Here is a 26358-nt window from a genome sequence, read left to right as displayed (position 1 = left end):
GCAAGGAGCGCAGGGGTGGCCATGCATGCCTCTGTCTCTCTGTCTATCCAAGGAACCTTGGTAAGACTAAAACTGTCTCAGGATGAGATTAAAAAGCCCTGCCAGTACAGCAGGTGTGCACAGAAGGAGGAGAACTGAGTGAGGATGCTATTTTTAGCTGCACACTTTTATATTCCATTACAGATTGAAATCACAAGGTCAAACCAAATCCAGGCTGTGCTGGATGCTGCATTTTAGGTTTTATCATATAATGGTCGGCAAAGGCTCTTTAAAAATCATTGTAGCCCTTCTCTGAATACCTTTATGGGATGTTTTAGTTTTTATTTTCCTGCAACAATATCTTTCTGCCTAGGAGGCCACAGGGCATTGGAATGTGTGGCTGCAATGAAGTTGGGTTTATTTTTAATGAGCAAATTGGGAGCCAAAGGCTTTGTTTTAAAAGAATTGGTCAATGTCATGAAATACAAGATGTGATTTTGGTCCAGCAGCTTTAAGGGGGAAGCAGAGACTGCTAAAACCTCTGAAGGCATCCTGTTCACAGAGATTTTTGTGTCCTAAAGTCATGGTGCTGGGCTGTCAGCTCAATTCCCACTAAAATACAGACCAGGAAAACATTCTCCCCATGATATTCCCAATCCATGTGTAGGTCATGGTGACGCTGGGCTGTGCCTGCCTGGAGGTGCAGAGAGCAGATTGCACAAGGAAAGCCACTGGGAACCAAGTGCCACACAGAGCGAGCTGTTTTTAAGGGGATCAACAGGGTTTTCCTGTTGTCATGACAACTTGACAGTCTCCTCTGCTCAGTGCTGAAATACCTACATGCACCTGGAGTATTTGGGCAAAGAATCACAGATTCAGGGTATGGTTTAGTTTGGAAGGGGCCTCCAAGGTCATCTGGCCCAACCCACTTGCTCAAGCAGGGCCACCTTGCCCAGGACCATGTCCAGATTCTCCATCCCACCCAGAGCCAGACCATGTCACCCTCATCCAAATTCAACAGGAAAGCACAAGATATCAGGGAAAGGAGAGGAGAGGAGAGGAGAGGAGAGGAGAGGAGAGGAGAGGAGAGGAGAGGAGAGGAGAGGAGAGGAGAGGAGAGGAGAGGAGAGGAGAGGAGAGGAGAGGAGAGGAGAGGAGAGGAGAGGAGAGGAGAGGAGAGGAGAGGAGAGGAGAGGAGAGGAGAGGAGAGGAGAGGAGAGGAGAGGAGAGGAGAGGAGAGGAGAGGAGAGGAGAGGAGAGGAGAGGAGAGGAGAGGAGAAGGTTGCTCAGCTCCTGACAGAGTTGCTGTTGCATGATGGAAATGTTTTTGAGTCCCTGTCTCATGTTCTGGACATTCAACAATTGTCTTTTTAACAATTGCCAGCACTTGTTAAAAAGTTTTTTCCCAGAGGACTGTCCTGTTTGGTGGGAAGATAAATGGACTCTGGTGTTGCTTTGTGTGTTGGGTGATTTTTTTTCTTGATTATTTGCTGTTTCCAGATCTTTTGGAGGAATTTTGCAGCAGCAACAGCTCACAAAAGGAATGTTAAAGGGACACAGGAATAGGTGTGACACAATTCCATGATGGAGAGCTCAAATGGGGCACACAAATCAAGAGCCAGATAAGACACAGAAAGAAAAAACAACAACATCAACCCCTAATACTTGAGAATTCAGCTACAGAATTGTTCATAGAATCTTAGAATTGCCTGGGTTGGAAGGGACTTAACGTTCATCTAATTCCAAGCTCTTGCCATAGGCAAGGACACTTTCCACATCTTGCTCTAAGCCCCATCCAAGCTGGCTTTGAACACTTCCAGGAATGGGGAGTTCAGGACTGAGCAGGATCTCTAACCTTGACAGGAGAGAAATAAAACACAACTGAACCCAGAAGCTCAGAGAAATAAAGCAAAACATAACTGAACCCAGAAGCTCAGCCGAGCAGACCCCAGCTCTGAAAACCCCTCCAGTCCTGCATCTTTTCAGCTACAAACTCAAAGCTACATGATCCCACTTCTTTATCTTAGCAAGAGGAAAGAGTGGAATTACAGAAAGACATCAGGATTTTCAACTCCCAGCTAAGTCTGACCCTTGAAACCCATGCCAAGTTCAGTTTACACCACCAGCATTTCACTGTTCTTCATGCAGAGAGTCTGGCTCAGAGCTGAGATCCTGTGGCTCCCTGAGTTACTCCTTTAATGTGACTCAGCCTGGAACTAAGCTCTTCTTAGGAGGTCATGTAGATGCTTGGAAATTCCCCTCTTCATGACTTAACCCTGTGCTGAAAGCCTCTTTATTCCCAGGGAAGATGCTGAAGGTTCATACCAGCTGAGCTTCCTCCCATTTTTCCCGGTTTTCCTCTGACAAAATGTTGCTGAGGATCTGGACGAAGTTCTGGAGAAGGGAGACAAGAGAGGACAGGAGAGGTTGTTATGCAAACATAGCCCAGGCTGGGAAGGTCACATGAGATTTAAAGATGCTCCAAAAGTGTTGTCATGATCCCATTCCCAAAAGGTTCCAGAGCATTTCACAGGTCCCCAAGGAGGTAAATGGCAAAACAAGTTTTAATAAGACTTTTTCCCCAACAATTTCACTTTAACTACTGTATCTTCTAAGGCATTTGATTGGGAATAGGTCTTGTATCCATTACTGATGATTTTTAAGGACAGATATGGTAAATATTTGTCAGAAACTGGTTAAAACCAGATGATCTTCCATTGCATAAATCCTTTCATATTTCATTTTTTCTATTATTTTTGTTGTTTCCAATATATGGAAACCTCAGGATTCCCTTTAGCTTGTGACCAGGCAGGAGATACAGAGATGAATCAAGAGGGAGCTGTCCATGGTAGGAACTTTACAGCACACCATGAGAAGGACGGAGACAGGAAATTTAAAACTATTGACTTTTTTTTCTCCAGTTTTACCACTGTCTGCAGATCCTGCAGGATCAGTTTAATGTTTCAAGTCATGAGGTGATGACCCATCCCAAGGGTGTATCTGGTAGCTGCTGGATATAAAGCCCTGGGATAAGAAACCACAATGATATTTCCCTACATCAACACCCCAGTACCCAATGCCACAGGATCATTTTATCTCAAGTCATTAGCCTGAAATCCCTACCAAATAACGTTCTCATATCAATTAGGCTCTGCAGTGAAGTGCTATCATGTTGAAATTGTTCAGATTGACCTTGGTTTTCAAGTTCTCAGTTTATAAACCAAGGAAGAACCACCTCGAAATGAGAGTTTGTTAATACAGAAAGACATTTACATTGGGAAAAGTAACAATCTGATTTTCATCAGCACTTTATCAGCTATGATCAGTGTCTGTAATCAAACCTGGAGCCCTGAGCATGGGCAGCTCTCTAAGCCAGCCTTGGGCTCCAGGAAATGCAGCTGGGCTCACCTGCACATCCCCAGAAGTCGGGCTGTGATAAGCCCTACGGAAGATCTCTGTCATGTTCCTGAGTACATCCATGGTGGACAGCAGGTCCCCACTGTAGCTGGTCCCATCCTGGGAGATTTCCACAAGGTTCTGGAGCACATCTGACAGCCCATCTCCCATCAACCCACGCTGAGCTTTGGCAAGGTGCTCCCTGGTCTGAGAAACAGAAAAGAAACGCGAGGAACACTTTTAGGGACAGTCAAAGTCGAGTTAATGAGCTCGGTGAAGGAATTGCCAGGGGAAGGTTTTTGACCTCCCTCACAATTCAGAGTGCAGATCAGATGAATCTGACAATCTTTGCTGCCCTGAGAGCCTCTGGTATTTTTAAAATGATAGGAAAGAGTGATATATTCTAAATAATCTTCCAAGTGCCTCTAAAATGACTGAGAACTGAATTTTTCTGGTTTGCCCACAAAGAAGAAATTGTCCCACTACAAAGTTTCTTCTGTTCATAGCCCAGCACAGTATGTTTGCCCCAAAAATCTTGTTTTCTTACAATCAATTTGGAACTATTTTAGGACAGATTGTACCTTGCCATGAACAGGAGAGGTCAGTTCTCCTAAAGGCAGCAGGAAACCAGCAGAAATTCCTCATAACAATGAATTTAAGATTAAGAAAAAACAAGATGCTTATTTAAAAGTGATGCAGCCATAGCTATACTTAAAGGCCTGGAAGAACCCAGATTCTGCCAAGCTGGATATTAAAAAATCCTGAAAGGAACCATCCCTTGTCCATGGAGTGCCTGTGCATCACAAGGTAAGCAGAAAAAAAAACAAGAGAAAATCAAGGTAGAACTGGAATTTCCTTTTTCCCCCTTCTTTTTTGTAACTATAGCCATGTAACAATCACTGGGGAGGATCCCAAACCTGCTGAGCTGAGCAGGGGCTGCCTTACCATCATCTGTATGTTCCTGTAATCAATAGAAACACACTTGATGTATGTTGGAGGCTCCCAGTAAGCAATGCCTTCTTCATCTAAGATGCATCTTCGAAGGATCAGCCCTGGAAGAATGAAAGAAACAAATATGGGAGTGAGGACAGGATGAAAGGCCAAACATCCAAACATTTGTTATGAGTAGGAAGTCATGGGACAAGAGGACACGGCTTCAAGTTGTGACAGGGAAGATTTGGGATAGATATTAAGGAAAAAGTCTTCACTGAAAAGGTGGCCAAGCATCAGAACAAGCTGACCAGAGAAGTGATGGAATCACCGTCCATGGAAGTGTCCAAAACAGGTGTAGATGTGGCACTTGAGGGCATGGTTTAGTGGTGGGCCTGGAAGTGCTGAGTTAATGGTTGGACCTGAGGATCTCAGAGGTCTTTTCCAACCTTCATGATTCGATGGAGATCACCCAGATCTGGTCAATGCACCAATTCAGACTCAGCTACCAGGACAAAGAGGCATCAGAGGCACCTGCAGATGTCTGAACAAGCCTTTAGGGGGGATTATCTTTATTTCCTTCTCCTGCCTTTTACTACTGTAGAACAGCAGAAGGAACTGAGCAGGAAAACAAAAAATTAACAAATTGAACATGGCTAGTCAGGGTGAAGAGAAGCTTTCTTCTGCCCTGGTGACAGCATTTTTCCTGGTTTGGGAAGCCCCACGAGCCTCCCCAGGTGGTTTGGTCTGGTACTTGCAACTAAAGCAGGGCTTGTGCTGCCCACGCAGCCTGGAGGGGAATAAACACCCGACAGCACCAGTTTTGCATCAGCTGAAACTCTCTGAAAGCTGCTTCCAGTCCTCCCCCAGGCCTTCCCTCAGCTCCAATCCACAGAGAGGGGTTTGCAGTGATAATCACATGCCTTGTGATGTGGAGGAACAGACATATCAGAGAGGAGAAAAGGGAGAGGGATCACCCTGTTCCAGCCATCATGATGCCATTTGGAAAGTCTCTGAGGATCAGGTTTGCTGGGTCTGCAGTCCTTTTGCTGCTGCCAAATGATTCAGTGACCTTTCTTTGGGTACAGCCCATCTGGGACAGCACTGGGGATGACACTGACTGTCCCAGCTGAGTCAAAAAGAGCCGTCTGTATCCATCCCTTTACCTCAAACAAAATAAAACCTTTAGACATTATTGACACTGCTGCCATTATTTCTGTTCCTTTCTGGCAGTGAGGAACATCCAGCTGAGGACAAATCCCACCACCAGCATCGCTCCTGGAGCCTCCTCTGCACCACCTTCCATTCCTGTGGCCACAGGTAACACCTGGATGCCCATATCCTTTTACTTTACACCAGAACAATCAGACATTCAACTTGAGTGCTCCAAGAAATTTTTAGAGAGGTGCTGAGGTTTCTAAGTGCAAGTGGACGACAGAATTCAGATTTCCTGCTCTCGTACAGCAGCTGCTTTTATGGGCACTGGAGAGAACTACAACACCCAAATCCAGAGGACTCTAAAGCCCTACCTGCTCTGCAAAGCTTTTTGTAGATAATGGAGGGAATATATCCCAATGTTCCTTAATTTCAAATTTTCCACAGGATGGATGGAAATCACCCCAGATTATCCAGTAGCAACTAAGATGTTTGTACTTAACGGCAAAAACATAAACCCAGACGTAGTTAATTTAGCCATGGACAAAGGGAGGGAAGTCCATGTGCCTGTCCTGTCTAGCACACAAAGGCTCTCCCCTCACCTAGGACACAAAGGATGAAGGATCCCCTGATGAGGGGCCACCTGCCCACCATGCAGTCACCCTTACCAGTGGCATTGCGGGGACACCGGACGGCGGCAGCGTCCCCGGCTGGCGTCTCCTTCCAAACCACGGGGCCAAGACTCTCCTCATCACAGATTTCATGGGGCTCTGCCAGGAGAGAAAAACTCCATTGGTAAAGCTTCCTCCTCAGCAAGGACGTGGAAAAGGGAAGCATGGGAGCGTGGTCGGTGAGCCTGGAGGTTGGAGCTGCACTCCCAGCTCTGCCGGTGCTTCGTCCCTCACAGAGACACTTCACTTCCCCGGAATTTGTTCTGCCTGTCTGAAAACTGGGCATTTATCCATACCAAGGATTAGCTCACTAAAATCCATGGGAAAGTCCACTCACATCCTTGCCTTGCCTTGGGGCAGCTCTTTGCAAGAAAACTGCTGTTGCTACCCTCTACTAAGGAGTTTTATTTCTTAATTTTTAATGGGCAGATCTTTTGTGAAGTGAACTCCATGGCCCCAGACTCCACCTCTGCCATCCCTCAGGGTCACCACCTTCAGTGTTGGATGTATCTAAAATGAGGCTTGGCACGAATCAGTGGATTAAGAATGATGGAAAGAACAAGCAAATGAAAAGACAAGATGGACACATCCCCTGGGTGGTCTTCATTCTGCCTGCTTCCATCTTGTGCACAAAGGAGAGCAGATCTGAGCCCCAACAACTTGGAACTGCATCAGCAGCTCATTTTCAAACACTGCTGCAGAGCCCAGGAGCTTGCAGAAATGTGTTTTGAGACATCACAGAGAAAAAAATCATTGGAAGGATGGTTTTGGAAGCTTCTGTCTGTGGGTGGAGCTGAGTCGGTCCTGGAGTTGGTGGGATCTGGGAGAAAAACATTCACCACAGGAGGTCTTTGTGCTGAGAAACTCATTATTTACAACATGTAAAGCAGAGGGAGCCATGAGGATGGTGTTAAAGCTATTTGTCACTCCTGAGGGAGGGAAGGAGAAAAAACTTGATTTAATAGTTTCTGATTACAGTTTTCTTTCATTGTGCATTTTGCATTATTCAATGTAAAATTTCCAACACAAAGGAAGCTGGGTTTGTGCCTGCAGCTGGTCAGGACATGTCCCATGGCTGCTCTGGGAATACCCAGGGACCAAGCTGGCTGTGGGGAGAGCTCAAACCTAAATTATGGGCATGGCAAGTCCTGCTTCTTTGAAGAACTCCTACAGGACCCAACAAGCTGCCTGCACATCACTGCTCCTGCAGGCAGGCTCCAAGACTGCCCCAAACCCCAGCTGCAGTTCAAAGATGAATTCCTCCCCAGTAGATACTGGGAGTGAATAAGCTGAATTCTCTGCCTGGAAACAGATGCTCCTTCCCCTGGTTTAAAGTTCCCTTGTGAGTAATCACTATTGTGATGGAACTCCGGAGGGCAGCGGGACCCCAGCTGTGCTCTGCACATGAGCAGGGCTCATCCCTGAGCCAACAGCTCGTGGCTTCTGCAGATAAGCCAGAACAGGGGTGGAAAAGAGGCAGTTTCATTTCCAGCCTGCTGACATGGAGCTGTGGGGCAGAGAGATTGAATAACCCAGTTGTGACAGCACTTGGTCACCCACAGAGCCTGTCCCAGAGCAGGGAGCTGATTTCCAAACTCTTGTCCCTGTGCTTTGACCATGGTCACAGATTGTCCCGGCTTCACAGGAGGGTTCTGGGCTGTGGAAGCTTCCAGCACCCTCAGCTACAAAGCAGCAGAGCACAGAAAAAAGCAGAGAAGGAGAATGTTTTCATCTCTCCTCTCCTTTCTCCCCTGCTGGCCTGTCAAAACTTCCTAGTCTCCTCAACCCCTGCAGTGTCCCTGGGGACCACTGAGGGATGCTGTGGATCAGAGATGCTCTTTAAAAATACACTGATTGGAGATGTCTTGCCAGTAAGCACAGGAGCAATTCCCAGGCCAGGAGAGAATCCTTCCCTTTTTTCTTCCTTTTTTTTCTTTTTGATGTTGCTTCACAACAAAATCCCTTTTACCAGAGTAACCTATTTGCACTGGGAGATTTTAATAACTAACCCAATTAAGTTCAATTCTTCTGCTCAAATCGAATCACGTCAGCATGTGATACTTTCTGGAGAACAAATTGAGCGGGTTTATTTTTAGCCTCTGATGTTTTCCCCACCTTTTCCTTCCCTTGCAAATTAACAACTGCAGCGAGACCCTTCTGTCTGTGAACCCTGGCAGGCCCCAGTGCCTGAGACTTGCCTTTTCCTTTTGAGCACTGCACAGGCATCAACCCCTGCGGAAAGAGAAGAAAAGATCGGGCTTGTTCTGCCAGGGCCCCAGCTGGCACACGCTGAAGCTGAACTAAATCTGCCTCACTCTGTAGAAACCACCAGACAACCCGGTGCTAAGATTTTCTGTGGCGAGGGAGAGCTTTGTGGCAGAGTTAGAAGAGATTCTCACACGCCACTGCTAATTGAGAGGCACAGCTTGTAAGGAGAGGTGATGCCTTTCATTAAGAGAGTAGCTGGAAAAAGTGACAAGGCTGTCACACAGCCTCTTTCTCTGTCATCTCTGAGCTGAACGTGCCGGAACTTCCATGCTGAAGTCTTTTGGCTTTCATCTCTTTGTCTTCAGCACTTTGTGAGGGAGTCTGAGGGATTGGCTTGGCCTCCTCTTGGAAGATCTGGCCCCAGGTACTCCTGCATCAAAACTGCTGCCTCCTGTCCTTTAGGGGGATGCCCCTTTCCAGTAGGAATGCTGGGATACTGCCATGAGAATCTCTCCTGTCTCTCACTGAGCTGCTCTGACAATTAATTACCCTTTCAGTCAAAGCTCATGGCCTGTTACAATCGATGCAATCTGACTGCAAACATCACAAAGGCCATTGATTCCCCACCAGCAATTTCACCAGGCTCTTCAACTCAGATTGAAGAAGAAAGCAGAAATGGTGGACAGGTCTCCTTTTTTTGATCTCTGTATAGTCTGAGAGGCAGACAGAAACATTCCCACTTGGATGTGTTCACTCCAGCTTATTTTTCACATCCAAACCCAGGTTTTCATCTGCCCTACTGCTCACTCACCTTCCATTCAGCTTTTACACTCTGCAGGAGGATAAGGTTTGGGTAAAGTTCTGGCAGATGCAGACACATCTTTTTCTTAAAAATTTCTTCTGGTGTGCAGGCTTCCCAGAGGTAAAGGGTGGGAAACCTGTGCAACATTCTCAGTACTCAACAACTTCATAGATTTGAGACTCTCATACCAGTTTTTGCTACCAAACAGTTTCTCTTTTCCTCTTGTAACTCTATGGCAATGAAAAGATGAAACCACCAAGGCAGGGCTGGTGTTATTGACCAAATATTCGCTGAAACCAATACGGTTGCACTGGATTCTGCAACAGTTAAATCAAGACCTTGTGCCTTGTACCTGGATCATGAGTAGGATTTTATTAGATTACAACCCTTTGTAGCATTCAGATCTCTGACAAAGGACATGGAAGCCATTCCCAAAATCCAAAATTCACAAATTCTGCCTCATTGAAAGGGAAGCACGAGGGTCTGGGGTACATACCAGGACATTTTCTGTCATTGCACTGCTTGTACTCCTCCTTGGGACCCTGGCAAGTCTCCCCACCGAAGAAGGGGCCGTAGCACACCCGGTCACGTCTCTGAGTGCCACCTCCACATGTGGCAGTGCAGCTGCCCCACACTCCCCAGGCCTGCCACTTCCCATCCACTGGAAACAAAAAAAAAAAAAAAAAAAAAAAAAAGGAAAAAGAGGAGAAACAGCCTGTTATGTCCCAAACTTCATCTGCAACAGAAGGAATCAAGATCCAAAGGTAAGCAGAGGAACATAGGGTGAGTAGGGCAGGGTTTGGCAGGAAGAGAGCTCTCCTGCTTTGGATCTTGGTTTGATCCTTTACAGACATTAAATCAGAGTGTTGCCATTCCCATCCCATCAGTCCAAGGGTGGTTTTGTGTTCTTCTCAGCACCTCTATACTCTGCAAAAGCAACCCTACCTCTTTCCTCAGGCTGAGATTTGGGGCTGTGCTCCTGAACACTCTTCCCATGGGCAGGGATTAAACCTGGCAGTCACATCTGCCAGGCCAGTTCCACGTCTGGAGTTCACTGGGAATGTGCAATGCATGTGTGAAAATAGACCTTCCCAGAGAAGGTCTGGCTCAGGGATTTAGAGAGACCAGCAGAGCCCTTGGGCAAAAAATCATGAAGAGACCTCAAATAAACCTCCCTCCAGCAGTTTCCATTGCACTGATGCTTCACGTGCCTTGGAAAAAGGTTTGGGATGTTGTCTCATTCCATTGTATCTTCTCCCAGCATCTTTCCAGATCCAGTGGAAATGTGACTTCTTTTATGTTAAAAATGACATTTATCAAAATTCTGCTTCTTTTACATTAACAATGGCATTTATCAAAGCACCATAAAAATGTTAATTAGCCCTCACAACAAGCCTGCAAGGTAGGGAAACATTCTCCTCTGCTGTGCCACAACAACTCAGTGACAGAACTAGAACAGGGCCTAAGTGTGCTCTTTACCACTTGGGCTTTAATTTTGAGTTACCACATCATCTTGGGTTGAATAATTCCTTTTGGGAGAGCAGGAGATCCATGCCTTCTCCAAGAAGTAGACAAAAATTACCAAATAAGAGGGGCAACACAAAATCCTGGTGCTTTATTTAGTGATATTTTATGCAGTGGAAAGTATGACCTGAGTTGCTTTGACAGGTAACTCTGAAATCAGTGAGACAAGATTGTCGTAAAAGGGGTTCTGAAACCCCTTTTGCCTTTAAAGATCTCCCTAAGTTGCAAAGAAAGAGTGAGATTCCTAAACATCAAAACCTACTCGAGACCATGTAGGAAAATCCAACACCTCTGTTAAATACTGCAAATAATGGTGCTACCAGGGTGTAAAGGGATTCCCTGAAGAAATAGGTAGATCAGGATGAATTCCAGTAGGAATTATTATTATTATTACTGTTGTTATTATTATTACTGTTATTGCTGTCATTACTATTAAGCCACAGGTGAGTGAAGTGACAAATCTTACACTGACATGAACAAAGGCTTTATTGTGACAAACCTTCTCACTGATAGGGTTTAAAGCTGAGATACAATGGAGGATCCCCCATTTGCTTGAAATATGACTGAGAATGTTGAAATGGTGGGAGGAAAGGACCAAAACAAAAAGAGGATGGAAGCTGAAGCCCTGTGGAGGCAAGGGAAGGGTTTCGTTGATAATTTCATGGGAGTTTTTAAGCTCATGCTAAAAAACTAATATCTAAGGTTAGAAAGACACATTCCCTGTGGGCAATCACTCACCTCTCTGGGGTCTCCTGAAACATTTGCCAGTGGTAGATTTTGGCTGGCATATGTTGGAACTTTGGATACTAAGAGTTTTGAGTTTTTGTCTTGAAGGGTGTAGATTCCTGCTTTAGAACAGTAGCTAATCCTTCTTCTTCACCTTCTTCGTGGGTTTGGGTGGTATTTTGTAATGAGTTAGAAAAATCCACATTGTGGACTTCAGGTAATTAGTTATTGGTTAAAAGTGAAAATAATTCAAGTATAATTTCTTAATTGCATAGTTTAACCTTAAAAAACCTTATAGAAATAGATAGTTAACCATTTTATAGCCAGTAGAGTGCTATAGTTAGTAGAATGCTGTAAAACCCACAACTTGTAAGTCTGTAATATAGATTATAAAAAATCTATAATTGGATTATAATCTATAGTATAGATTATTTTATAATCTATAATGTAATATAGATTGTAAGAAATAATAAACATTTAAATCTGAACACTAAATCCCGTCTCGAACACTTTCAATCCCAACCTTAACAAAAAACAAAAAAAGAAACCAAAAACCAACAGGCACGGTTTGTTGGAATCATCCAGATGCACCAGAACGGGCACAAATCTTCCCCAGAGAAACATTTTACTGGGATTGCAGAGGAAGATGGACCAAGAGGAAGAAGAAGGCATTGTCACCCACCTGGGCACTGGCGCAGGAAGCAGTCGCGGGTCTCCACCCAGTGTCCCTGGCACTCGGCTCCGCCGTAGGAGGGCCCGTTGCACTCCCGCGTCCGCTGCTGGGTCCCGTTGGAGCAGGAAGCGGAGCACGAGCTCCAGCTCGACCACTCGTTCCAGTTGCCGTCCACTGAGTGGCCCAAAGAAAGAAAACGAGCGGAATGTGAAGACCTTTCCCTCTGGGAAGAGCTGCATGGTGACAGCCTCTGGCCTTTGCCGACCAGGGACCGAGGGGGAGAGATCAAACCAGAGCCACAGAGCTTCAAAGAGGGCAGAGATTATCAAAAAAAGTTTGGGCAACTGTAGCAACAGGGATTCTTGGGACCCTCTGAAGCCTCCAACAGTCCCACAGGATGCAAATAACATTTTAATGTCGGGTGATATTTTAATGTTTATGTTCCACACTCTGCATAATACCATAAAAGTTGAAATTGTTGATATTCCACATTCTGACATGAAAGTCCAAACTAATAATGTTGCCAATCACAAAACAACATCACACCAGAGGGTGTGGCTCATGTTTTCACTGAACACTTTGAAGGGATCACTTCATTTTTGTGACATTTCCCATTTGGAGTCATCAGCGCTTTTTTAAGGGACCCATTTTTCAGCAGAGCAGTGCATGAATCTGTGGAGAGCGAACTTTCTCAAGCATGCAAATGCTCTGTCTTTCATTAAAGCACTATCAGAAACTCAAATCACAGTGTAATTGACAGGAATCCACCATTCCATGGCTGGGAAATGTGGGAGCAAAGGTGTGCTCCAACAGAGGACTAGGAACAGGGTGAGTGTGTGTGGTCAATGTACTTCTCTCACAGCTGAATTAACTCTGACAGGCTTGAGACGTTTCACCCAGCAGTGTCTTTGAAAATTAAATAGAAGAGGGAGGGACAAGGGAGACTATGATAGGGACGGGGTTGGAGAGAAACAGGAATACATCTTATTATCATGGTATGGACTGAAGCATTCCCCAGTGTGGTGGTTACACCCTAATTGGTCCCTGATCAACAGATCCATCACCCAGTCTGCTCTTCCTGGAGCATTTTTCTCATTAACAGTGGTCATCATGCTCTGTTTAGATCTAATTAGCTGCTAGATCTCACTTGGGAAAAACAACCTGAATCTCTGAAAAGTCTGAATTCTGGATTAAATCACATTGCAGCTTGTTTTTGGGGCTTTTTGGGGGGGATTTTTTTTGTTTTTTTTTTTTTTTTGCTTGTCTGTCAAACTGGTCCCCCGTGTAATCTGCAAGGAATTGATCAGCCCTGTGTTATCCCCATTGCAATTGAGAAGCTTTTTGTTTGCAAACTCTGTCAAAAGAAATGTTAAAAGCGTCCAAATGAGCAACTGTTGACTCAAAGGGGATCACAAGGTGTGCAAAATCAGGCGGGCACAAAGGTGCCTCCAAAAGGTGCTTGTTTTTAACAATCCAACCATTTATGTTTTTATTGTGCATAAATTCAAAGCTTCGTACCAGTGCCTATCAATCCCAATGAGGGAAAATGTGAAACACAGTGTTTGACAGGTGATTATTCTTTGGAAATGATCCAAAACTCCACAAAGTAGGTCCTACCAGGTATAAATTAGCGCAGCTTTTCTGACTGGAGGCTGTGCTGCTAAGTTTTCATGGACTGATCATAAAATCATGGAATCACGGGATGGCTTGGGTTGGAAAGGTAAAGATCATTTAATTCTACTCCCCTGCTATGGACAGGGACACCTTCCACTATTCCATGTTGCCCCAAACCCTGTCCAATGTGGCCTTGAACACTTCCAGGGATGGAGCAGCCACAGCTTCTCTGGCCTCATCACCCTCACAGGGAAGAATTTCTTCCTAATAATGATGCTGTCTGCCCCTCATAAACATTTCCCTGTGTTGACAAAGTGAGACTGCATTCACCACATTAAATGTGACATTTATCATAAAACTGCATTTATCAAAAAAAAGAGTTACATTTTTCCAACACCCTCCCTGCTGCTGGTGATTGGCAGCTTATCAGGACTGCAAGCATTTGGAGATGGCAAAGTCAAGGAGCCAAATCCATAATTTGGTCGTTCAGCAGGGGATTGGGAACAGGTAATTTCCTTGTAGTTATTCACAGGCTGTAATTTCAGAAACATTTCTAAAAAAGGAGAAACAAGGGTGGCTGTGTTGCCCCTCCAGCCACCTTGCACTGATGCAGAGATCCTTCTTGGTCAGGATGCTGAGGGGTTCCCATCACAGCCACCGCCAAGGACTGCTTGGTGCCATGGTCATACCACAGTGGGAGTCTCTCAAAAATGTTCGTTTTGTGGTGAAGGTATTGTTTTCCTTCTTTTTCCCTTTTCCAAGGACTTGGGGCCTAGCCTATGGCCTAGGATGTGGGGCCTACCCTGCTCCTCCACATCTCAGGAGGAACAAAGGCCCTGTTGTCCCTGCAGCAGAGCATTTTTATCATCTGTAGCCACAAATCCTCAGAGCAGGGTGGTAATAAACACTGAGAGTGTCTGGGGTGTCAAACACCCATTGTTGTGCTTCAATGATTCCCCCAACGCTGCTCTCATTTGGCGCTGCCAATTCACTGATTGCCTTTGTGGCACTAATTAGAGCTGAAGCCTTGCAGTTGGGCTGCTTGTCTTTTCCACCACTGTTTCGGTCCTGTATTTATTTGTGTTTAAATTAATTATGGATCAATGTTAACTCAGGGTATGCTTTATTGCCCAAGCAATGCCAGCTCTGACTTCTTAAATTTGTCTTTTTATGACAGAGTCAATTTGGTGTCTGGGAGGTTCTTATTCCAAGTAGAGTCTTCTGGACAGCAGCCAAATATCTAAGGATAGTTACTTGGAGTGAAAACTCGATGGGAAATGCCAGGAGGCTTCTCACTGTTTTCACAAAGTTCTCATCCCTCCCACAATCCCTCTCCTCCTCCGGGGACATAATAATGCCTCATAATGATTCTCATTAAACTGGAAAAATGTCAGTTGACATTATCCAGGGATAGGGAGGGAGTTTTGGGGAGCTCGCTCGTGTTCAGATTGCATTCACCAGGATACCCAGAGTTAAATTAAGGGGGAGTCTGCTGTAAACCCAGGGCCTGTCAGAGGAAAGAAGCCTCTGGAACATAAGTGGATTTCCAGGTGGTAAAAGTAATTTCACCTTGAGGTTCTTTCTGATGTTTCAAAGCAAAACTCGAGCAGAGGCATTTGGAAGTGAAATTCAGGGGCAGGGACAAGATAAAAAGATTAAACTTGGCATGGGAGGCCATTAGGAGTCTCTTAGTTTATCTCACTACCCAGAGCAGGATCAGCCACAGAGAAAACTTACATTTATACAGAATTAATGCACAGATAAGTAAAACTATCAATTAATTCCAGCACAACAGACCCAGTCAGGCAAAATAACTTTAAACTATTCAGTGGGGAGAACAGGTGAGAGGCTTAAGATGGTCTTGGAAATAGGAGTGGCAGCCAGATCCAACCCATGTAAGGTGTCCTCTGCAAGAGATCACACAGGGCAAACCTGAACCTGAGACATCTCTGAGCTGAACAACCCCAGAAAACCCCTCTGGGTTTCTTCTTCCATGAATCCTTTCCTCAGGATCCTCCTTGGGGTAGTTCAGAATTTTGCTGGAGTCAGCCACAGACCTTGATGAGCCATGTGAGGGACACCGAGCTGGGGAGACCTGCTGGAGGGGAGGTTTCGGATCTGTCACTGTCCCTACCTGGGCAGAGAGCGATGTTGCAGAACTTGGTTTGCTTCTCTGGGCCCTCGCAGGGGTTCCCACCGAACTGGGGGGGTTTGCAGGTGCGGGTCCGATCCCTGTAGCCTCTCCCACAGGTGGAAGAGCACAGGCTCCATGGAGACCACTCGTCCCAGGTGCCGTGCACTGCAAGGGAAGCAGGAGAAGTGACTTTTCTTTCCCACAGGAGGCCTGAGGAAGTGAGGGAGCCCACAGGGCACAGCTTCTTCCCACCCGGAATGAGCAGCGTGTGGGAAGCTGGAGAACAAACCAACCCAAAATGTGCAAGAGGAACATCAAGTAATTTCTTCTGCTTTGCTATCAACACCAAGCGTCTGCTGCTTTCCAGTCTTTGAAATAAAACAAAATGCACTTTTAGCTGACCTTAATTTTTCAGATTTTTGAGCCAACAGGGCATTTTTTAAGCAAAAGATGAGTTTAGCTAGAAAGGAATAAAACCCCACTACCCTTAGGGAAGCATCATCACCATCATTTTGTTAATTCTTGTCCTTTTTTTCCTCCCTTCCAACATTTTCTCTTCGAATCCTCAAAGACTACAACATTTTAAGGCTTTCAGAAAAGCTGTAGTCTATCTACTGATTATTATCATAGGTCAGTAACACCTCAGAGGCAAAGTTAGGGAGACCTGGAAGAGTAAAATGGAAGGGGCAACATCCTCCAACAGGATGCTCAAGACATCACTGGTAGCTGCTGGAATTAGACATCTAATTGATTTTAATCTAATCTAATTAGCCTTCTAATCTATATTAATCTAATCTTCTCCAATCTAATCTAATCTAATCTGGCCAAGTTATTTATGGAATTTTAGTCACTATAATCTCCAGAGGCCAAATGTTATAAGAATGCACTGATCTCTTTAAAGGGACTTCATCCCTTCCAGCTTTACCAGAGAATCTAATGCCAAATCAATAATCCTTCAGAAAAAGAAGAAAAACAAATAAAGAGGGACTTTTCCGGTCCTTCATAATTTATTAACAGTGACTGGTGCCCCAGTTTCAAGAAAGAGGGTTAAAAATTAATTCTCACCAGGCATCTTGCATGATAAGAGATAACTAGAGGAGGAGACACAGGAAGGAACATGGATGGTGATTTCACCATGGATGGTGGTTTCACCATCATAGAATTGTTTCTGAACAACAATATTGCTGGTCAGGAGAAATGAATAACATGGTTAGCTTAACGGCAAGATTCTTCAAAATAATCATAGAAACATAGAATGGTTTGGGCTGGAGGTGACCTCAAAAATCATCTCCTTCCAAATTCCTGCCATTGGCAGGGACACCTTCCACTATCCCAGGCTGCTCCAAGCCCTGTCCAACCTGGCCTTGGACACTTCCAGGGATGGGGCAGCCACAGCTTCTCTGGGCACCCTATGCCAGGGCCTCACCACCCTCGCCGTGAAGGATTTTTTCCTAATATTCAATCTAAACTAACTCCCTTTCAATTTGAAGCCATTCCCCCTTGTCCTGTCGCTCCATGCTCTTTTAAAAAGTCCCTCTCCATCTTTCTTGTAGGCTTCAGTCTCCTCAGAATTTATTTTATCACCAAAATTGTTCCTGACCTGGAAATGCCCCAAAAGGCACCTGCCTGCAGGTATACTGAGCTCATGGACTTCAGACAGCATGGAATTATCCACACCATGCAAAGGGGCCTGTCTTGTGGTGCCCGGTCTAGGAAGAATCTCTGTATGAGGCCTTAAGGCATGAAGAGAAGGAACAGCGAACAAAAAACATCTCCCTCCAAGAATTACTGAATCATAGAATGGTTTGGAATGGAAAGAAACTGAAAGATTATTGTAATCTTGTTTGATGTCCAGGAGGACTGATGAGCAGGACTCCATCTTATCAGAAGTAAATTTATTACTTTATTATACTATATTATATGACAGAATACTATACTATACTATACTAAATAATAATAAAAAAAAAACTTACTAAATACTAAAAAAAAATGAAAAATCGTAACTCTTTCCAGAGTCTCAACACAGCTTGGCCCTAATTGGCCAATGAGTCACAACAACTCACACTAGAGTCCAATCAAGTAATCACTTTAAGTAAACAATCTCCAAACACATTCCACATGAGCAAAACACAAGAGAAGCAAATAAAATAAAAATTGGTTTTCTTTTCTCTAAGGCCTTTTGCTGCCTTTCAGCTTCCCAGGAGAAAAACCCTAAGCAAAAAAAAAATCATGTTTACAGAATGTGAATGCCACAAAAGATCATCAAGTTCCAACCACTTCCCACTATCCCAGGTTGCTCCAAGCCCCATCCAACCCAATCTTGGACACTTCCAGGGATGCAGAAGCCACAGCTTCTCTGGGCAACCTGTACCAGGGCCTCCCAAAATATCACAGTGGAGACACCACAGGTAGCCAATCTCCCTCCCCTGCTGGCCACCAATACCTGGGCACACGGCAGAGTTGTTGCACTGTCTCTGCTCCCGGAGAGGGCCGCTGCACTGGGTGCTGTAGGAAGACGAAACGCAGAACCTGGTCCTGGTCTGCCAGCCCTCCCCGCAGGTGGTTGAGCACACGCTCCACGGGGACCACTCCTCTGCTGCAGGGTCACCTGGGGGGGGGGGTTGGAACACAAGGTGAGGATGTGGCATCTTTGCATCTCCAGGAAAGAGGTTTCCAAGTGACGCTCGGCTGGCTGTGGGATCTGTGAGGCTGCAATTTGTCCTGCAGGTGGGGTGAAAGATGGGTGGGAGGGTGTGAGGGTATTGGGGAGAAAATGTGAAATTGAGAATGGGCTAAAGGGGGTTTTTTGGGTACTGTGTAGAGCCGTGGGACACACACATTATGAAAAAAAAAATAAAGAAAAAGGATGCTGTGAAAGCATCAGGTCATTGGGAAGGGCAAACTCCACCACTGAAGGTGGTGTAGCCACTCCAGAACCTTGTGAGCTGGGATAGGCAACCTCCATTTAGAGATTGTACCAACAGGGATTAGACAGATTAAATGTATCCCTAAATTGCCCACTTTTAAGTGTTCAACCCCTTTTCCTGCCTTTTCACAGCCCCTGCCAGGGCAGACTGGCAGAGGAGGAGCTGACAAAGAAGGTGATGGTGCCTAAGAAGGGTCAGCTGATGAAACCCCCTGAAGTTTTCTTGGCATCTCCTCTACCTGTGGAGATCTGCTGTGAGCCTGTGATACAGAACAAGGATGACTCTTCCAGGAATCACACAGTCCCTATCAACTGCTTATCTGATGGGGCAGCATTGGAAAAGCAACTAAAAATATGCCATTGATGGGAATGACAAGCACTGAGATTTATTCCCTTTGTCACTAATCCTGCTGGGGCTGTTTCAGCAGCCACAACCTCCAAATAAGTCACCCTAAGTGTGAAATGAGCAGGGAAAGGATGATTTTCCATTTGTTTTCATAGTCAATTTTCTATCCCTTGAAGAAAAATGCTTTTCTTCCCCATATAGAAACAGAAGCTGGCTCTGTTCTATTTAACCAAGCCATGCATTGTTTGGGTTTTTGGATTTTTCATGGATTGCTAATAATTACACATAATAAACCTGGAATGTAGCATTTGGTATGCATAGAACACAGGCATATGGCAAAAAATAAACACCAGCATAACAGAGGGGCAACCCCTTCTCATGATAAATTCTTCAGAACCTCAGACTGCCCTGTGCCTCATCCCAAAAGGATGCATTTGGCAAACTGTGGGTGATATGAAGGATCACAGCACTGGTAAATATGACTCCAAGGGCCATCCAGGGAGCTTGGATGTGCTATCCCACACCACCACCCCATTCCCTAAAAAAGCTGGGCAGGGGATGCTGTATTAAATTCTGGGGCTGCAACGTGGGGAAGGAAAGAGACTGCAGCTGGAGATCTCAGTGAGGGCTATAAACCAGGCGCATGAAAATGTCAGAGCAGGAACTGTTGTGGGGATTGTAAAGGTTGGTCACCACCAAATTTCCCAATATTGCCTAAAACTGTTCACGTCTGGGTTTTGTCTCGGGGTAGTATATTTATTTTTAAATTTATTTATATTTATATTTATTTACTACTGTTTTCCACATGCAATGAAATTTCAGGCATTTGTGGCTCTCATCAATCTGCTCTTTGGGATTTTTTGGTAGTTATCTGTGTTGTTTGCTTTGTGTCATGCTTTTCAGCACATCTGCTTAGATTGTCTCCTGTCATTCCGGCATTTGGGAATTAAAAATACTCCCACTGATTGAAGCCTGTTGAGCTAATATGTATTGAGGGGAAAAAATGTAGAGGAAGACCTGTCTTTGCTATAAAATTGATAGGATTTCACACCTTCATTTGCTGTCTGGACACAGAAAGAGGTGGAGGTGAGGATCAATCTTTCCCTGCCTCATCTGTGCCATTGCAATGATTATCATGAGATGCAACTGCTGTTCTTCATTAAGCCAAAGTTGCTCAAAATTGTTTCCTTTTGTGTTTTATTTCATTATTCTGCCCAGTTGGTCCCAGTTAGATGAAAGTTATGGGCCACTGGTCTTTCCCTGGGATGTGTAGGAGACATCGTGTGTTTTAAGGCTTTGAGGTTCCAGGAAAACATCAGTCCCATGTCCTGTTTCACAAGTATCAGATCTCCTGGTAGAGAGAGATCTGCATTTCCATGGCAATTTTCCTGCCTTTCCAGAGCCAGAGTCCTGCTATGCTCCAAGCTCTCCTCCAGCAAATTACATTTATGGTACCATCACTTCATCATTTGCCATCCAGAGTATCCCAGACTCCAGCAGATCCCCCTCAGGCCCACAGATCCCAACCATTCCTTCTCCCTTGCCTGCTTGGATGCTCCATGAACCCCTGGTGCCTTTGCATTTCTCCATCCACCCTGAGCAACCTCCACAGTTCTGCACCCAGCAGCACCCAGTCCCTCAAGGGCTGGCAGCTGGGGGTTTTGGTTAAACACTCCAAGTTTGGGTCCCAAAATCTTTCTGGGAGGCCAGAGGTGGGACAGGGGAAGCCTGCAGAGACACAGGAACCTCCTCCATCAGTTGTTTGTGGGGTGAAGAACCCACCACATCACCAACCTTCCCCTCAGACCTGGCTGAGGTTTTGCAATCTCCATATTCAGAAGAGTTCTTGTGTCACTGGATGAATGAACGGCATCTCTGAACCAAATCCCACCTCTCCTGCCTCTTTCCTCTTCATTATTTCTGGCTTTTGCCCTTTCACAGCAGAAATAGCTGTGCTTAGAGGTAAATCTTCTCAATTATGGTCCCTCACATTGCATGAATCCCTGGCTTTTAAACTCATAATACAGTTTATTTTCTAAGTGCTGGTGACTCCCTTGGGCTTGGTGTCACTCTGAACCAAGCAATTCATCTCAGTCCACTGGGACATTACATCCAGCCTAGTCTGAAGCCTTGCACAAATTTAACTAATTTTCAAACCAAGCAAGACCCAGTTCTGAGACACTCTCAGGCATGAGAAAAATTCATTCTCGACTTGAGAGAAACACAATAGTGCCCATCATCAAAACTACGAGTGAGAAGAATTTCTGCACTCCTCTGGGTCAAATGGCAGCAAATGCAAATTACTGAGTGAAGTATATTGCAATTATTCATCCCAGAAGTGGATTCTGACTCTGGTTTTTGATACAATGGCAAGATGTCTACCATGCTCATTGGGTTTGAAAGCTGCCTAGTCCAGCTCAGTGCTGTTTTGTAATTCAACCTGCCAGAGATTACAGAATCATGGAATGGTTTGAGCTGCAAGGAACCTTAGAGGTAACTTGCTTCAACCCTCAGCCACAGGCAAGAACACCACCCACTATCCCAGGTTTCTCCAAAACCCCATCCAACCTGGCCTTGAACACTTCCAGGGATTGGGCTTCTTTGGACAATCTCTGCCAGGGTCTCACCAACCCCATAATGAAGATTTTTGTTCTAATACTGAATTTAGGTCTACCCTCCTTCAGCTTAAATTCATTGCCCCTTGTCCTGTCACTCCATGCCCTTGTCCCAGGTCCCTCCAGTTCTCTTGGAGAACCTTTAGGCACTGGAAGAAGCTCTAAGTTCTCCCCAGAGCTTTTGCTTCTCCAGGCTGAACACCCTGAACTCTTTCAGCCTGTGTTCACAGCAGAGTGGTTCCAAATTTTCTTTATCCCCAGAGGAGAAGGGGCCAAGCCTTGCCCAGGATCATCACCAGTGCCTGCAGGCAGCTAGCTCAGCAGGGCTGAACTACTCTGATTTTTAACCTCTAGCCAGGTTCAGCACACTCTGCTTTGCCTGAGACTTCTGATTAGTCCTGTGATGCCCCAGAGTAGATTGGGGATTAACAGGAATGTCCCTAAGGATTTTTCAGGGCTCTCTACCCCACTTGAAGTGGGAAGATGGCCCTTGCTGCTCCCACAGATCCAGGTGCAGCAGATGGAGAGGGTCCAGCAGGTGCTGCAGAATGATACAAGCTGGGTGTTAATTCACAGGGATTTGGCACTGCAATCCAGGATCATTCCAGCTCCTGGCTGCAGTGTCCCCATCAGTGCCTGCAGCTGCTCCATGACTCCTCTTCCCTCAGCACTAATGGAGCAGTACATCCCTGCCACCCCTCTGCCAGGAGCCCTTTCAGTTTGGGGGTCTGTCAGTCTGACATCTCCCCATGTGCCTCTCTCTGCTCACATCCTGTGGCTGGCAGAGTCCTCCTGAGCCAGGAGAGCCCATGCCAGGGACCTGCTGGGCTGGATCTGGCTCCTGTGCGGCTGCTGAGAGAGGCACATGGGCAGCCAGCAGCACCCTGGCTGAGAGCACAGCCCTGCCACAGCCTGGAGGCCAGCGGGACCTGGGAACCAGGAATGTGAAGGGTTGGCAGGAGAAAATGCTGCTCCTCAGCTGGCCAAGGCCATGCCCTCATCCACAGTCCTTACAGATGGCATCAGCTGATTTCTGTATTTCATCTTTTTCCAGGTCTTGAGCAGTTGTGAAATGTCTCATCCCCTACAATCTGTGCCCAAAGGGAAGTCGTGGGCTTTGCTTCTGCATCCTCAGCTAAAAAAAATCCCTCCAATCCCTTTGTAGGCTCCACCCTCTGTGTCCACATCTCCTCCGTCCTGATTTCCTTCCAGCCTGGCACAGCCACAGGGACGTGGGAAGCTTGCAGCAGGACAATGCACATCTCCCAGCCCATGCTGCCCTCAGGGATGCCACAGCCCAAGCCAGCCATGCTACAGCGGTGGCCACAATGGCGGGGAGGTGACAGAGACGTCACTGAGCCCAGCTCCAGCACCCAGCTGCATGGCAGGAAGAAAGGCCAAACTAAAACCCTGGTGGCTGAGTTACAGGCTGGAACAGGAGCTCTGGGGAAGCACCTGGGACCAAGCAGAGTAGGAAAAACAGGGGTCTGGCTTGAAGTGCCTTCCCTTCATTTGGACAGAGAGATTAAGCTCAGCTTTTCCATGCTGTAGCAGTGCAAAAGTCCTCCCTGTCCTGCAGGTTTTACCAGGCTCTGGGGATCCATCCTGCAGGCAGTGGAGCTGCTCTCAGTAGAGGGAGCAGAGTCTGTGCAGGGTAGAGAGGAAATTGAGGCTGACCCCTGCTTTGTGTTGAAAACCACAACCCCAACAAGTCACCCCAGGTACTCCACACCACACAGACTCCTGATGCTGCACAGGGCCAAAGTCCTCCTGGGCTGGGTGGAGCACAGGTAACCCACACCAGAATATGACCCTCTCTCACTTCTAATCAAATCACCTCTTTGAAACCTTTCTAGAGCATGAAATTCTGGCAAGGTCACTGGGCAGTGATTTTTAACCTGTGGCCAGGTTCAGCGCACAGTGCTTTGCCTGAGACCCTTGATGTGTTGAGATCCTGCCATGACACACAGGCATGAAGGGAGAGCACAAAACCTTTCCATGCTGCATCACAGAATCACAGGATGATTTGGGCTGGAAGGAACCTTAAAGATCATCTACTTTCAACACCCCTGCCATGGGCAGGGACAGCTTCCACTAGATCAGGTTGCCCAAACCCCCATCCAGCCTGGCCTTGAACAATTCCAGGGATGGGGTAGATCAGATCTGGCAGAGATCTAGGTCAAATTCATCCCCATCTTCCCAGATCATGCGGTCTGATAAAACTACACATTATTCCCCTTCTGTGGCAGAAGGGTGGAAGGTCCTGCTGCAGAACCTACAGGAGACAACTCCTTGCTCAGCACTAAAGACCCAGGGACAGAAGAAATCAATCTTGCTCTGTCCCCACCAAGCCCTGCTTACCCTCTCTCACAGCCAACGGGAAGGCATGACATGGACATCAGCAGAGGGGTTGCACTGCACCAAGGTCAGCTTTGGCTTCATGAACCACGTGTGGCTGGATAATTCAGACAAAGCAGTGACTCAGAAGTAGGCAGGGTGATGGCAAAACATTCTGTGGGATGGATGGTCTTGCCAGGGCTTTGTGTCTGTCCCTTTTTGCCTTCTCTGGCCAATGGTGACGACACAAAACCCCATGGGGTGATGGAATGGGAACACAGGGGGCGACGACCATTGGTTCAGCACGTGACAACACGGGGAGAGCGTCCCCCACACTGACCTGGGGGGAAGGAGATGGTTTGGGGAGGGAGGGAATCATTGAAACAGTGCAGAGAGCCCAGCCCAGCTGGGCAGTGCAGTGACCAGAGCAGTGTCCCAGCTCCAGAGGCCGCTGTGGGAGGTCAGAGCTTACCTATTTGAGGTGCAGGGTACCCGTAGTGCTGCAGTTCGTCAGGGTCCTCTCGCTTTCTGTTATCTGTGGACCTCAGCGATTGGCTTCTGGAATTATAGCGTCCATTGGCTATGGCAAGGTAATGGGTCATGTAAATACACCTCGGTTCACTCTGCAAGATCTTCACTACAAAGGTTACACGCGTTAACAACAGCCACCTGCCACGTTCCCCTGACGTGACCACCTGCTTTCCAACCCCAGCACCCCTGGCCACCACTTTTCCCTGAGGTTTCAGCACCAAACCATCCTGAAAGACTCGGGCTGGTTGGTGGTTCAACCCCTTCTTTTTGAATGAGGTTTGGGACCATGCAGAGTATGATCCCTTATGTCTGGTCTCTAATTAATTCCAGTGGTTTTCTAGGGTGTCTGCACTCCTTGCTGCACTTGTGGAGGATTCATCCTCTTCAGACGTGCTGGCACTGAATCCCACCATCCCTAGTGGTGTTTTGAGATTTGTGGTGGCAGCTGGCAGGGTGGTTTTGGTGGGAAATTCTGCCTTGCAACCAGCACCTGCCTAGAAATGCCCTGTAGAGGAGCCAGGAAACGCTGAGTGGAGCAGGCAGGTGAGGGCAGGTGGAAAGGAAAGGGATATCTCAATAGAATGTCTCCTTCATAGACTTTACTCTGCAACAAGGAGAAATGAAAGTCTGGTCTCAGCAGAGTACCAACAGAACTGTAACTGGGAACTTTTCCTTCTCAGTGAGAGACAAGCTCCTGACCCTTGTGTCCTACTGAAAATCTCCCAGTGGAGCCCACAGTGTGGAGTTCAGAAGGTAAATAAAGCATCCACAGTAAATCAAAGGCATTTAGCTGTTCCTTCCAAGCCCATGCTCTGCCAATTTTTCATTTCTTCCTGCGTGGATCAGCCCTGAACTGGCTGGAGGGAAAACTAAAATTTCTGTTGTCTGTACTACTGGGCATGCTGTAACCCTGACACATTCCCTTCCTAGCAAAGAGAGAAACAACACAGCAATAACAACCAAATCCCATCTACCAGGAGTGCCTGCTGTAAATTAGGAGAGCTCAGCTGACTCCACAGGAGTCACACAGAATAGCAGAGAGAAGGGCTGAGCCCGAGTAATCTGTGATCTGGCAGCCAATTTGTTTCCAAACAGCAAGTACCAGACAGAAGATCTTTTCCCCCAAGGAGGCAAAACAGTCAGACATCTTTTCAAGAAGTATGAACTGCCAAGGGTTGAAATGGTGACAAATTTGATCCCAGAACCCTGAGAAAATTAATAAAGGTTAATGAAGCTTCAGTGTGGTGGCAGGAGTCTTTATCGCCATCCAAAAAGGGAAAGCAGAGGAGGCAGAGGAATGATTCAGAGAGTCCCTGCCAGGAGCCAGGCTTTATATTCAGCAGTTTGGATCATGGGAGAGTTTGTGAAATTGTATTATTTACCATCACAGTTGCCTGAAAGCAGAACTTGAGGAGTCTAGGAATTGTCACATGGACTCCTCCAAAGCTGGCTGCTGGCTGGAGGGGATGGGATGGGGCAGTCACCCACCTGCCATCCTCAAGGGAAAGATACCCACAGCCTGAAATCAGGACCACAAACATCCTGAAATCTGCAAACACCTTGTTTTTGCCTGGCTCCTTCCTGGAATAGAGAGGTTTCAAACCCTTTGCTTTTAATAGCTAAAAATCATGGGACTTTCCTGTGGGAGATTCAGTTCAAAAAAGACAAACTCTAAGTAGTTTTCCAATACTCATTTTTTTGAGTTTGTTAGGAGACAACTTATTCCCATATTTGGGACTTCTCACATCCCCACCGCCCATTCCTGGTTATGCCCACACACTTTCATCTGCT

At 46.2% G+C, this 26358-nt stretch overlaps 1 protein-coding gene across 6 annotated transcripts in view; it reads right to left on the bottom strand.

Annotated features, from left to right (window-relative positions):
- ADGRB1 (adhesion G protein-coupled receptor B1) overlaps positions 1 to 26358 on the bottom strand; it is a 287552-nt gene that overhangs the window by 130429 nt on the left and 130765 nt on the right. For all 6 annotated transcript variants that reach the window (XM_030943232.1, XM_030943234.1, XM_030943235.1 and 3 more), the window contains 9 exons: positions 24509 to 24616; positions 18256 to 18420; positions 15813 to 15977; positions 12074 to 12247; positions 9638 to 9802; positions 6129 to 6230; positions 4321 to 4427; positions 3388 to 3582; positions 2305 to 2373 (listed from right to left, as the gene is read on the bottom strand). In XM_030943232.1, the coding sequence (XP_030799092.1) occupies positions 2305 to 2373; positions 3388 to 3582; positions 4321 to 4427; positions 6129 to 6230; positions 9638 to 9802; positions 12074 to 12247; positions 15813 to 15977; positions 18256 to 18420; positions 24509 to 24616 (1250 nt within the window). The remainder of the gene's footprint in view (positions 1 to 2304; positions 2374 to 3387; positions 3583 to 4320; positions 4428 to 6128; positions 6231 to 9637; positions 9803 to 12073; positions 12248 to 15812; positions 15978 to 18255; positions 18421 to 24508; positions 24617 to 26358) is intronic.

This window comes from Camarhynchus parvulus, chromosome 2, assembly GCF_901933205.1.
Source record: "Camarhynchus parvulus chromosome 2, STF_HiC, whole genome shotgun sequence".
Taxonomy (NCBI): domain Eukaryota; kingdom Metazoa; phylum Chordata; class Aves; order Passeriformes; family Thraupidae; genus Camarhynchus; species Camarhynchus parvulus.
This window is presented reverse-complemented; position numbering and strand designations above follow the sequence as displayed.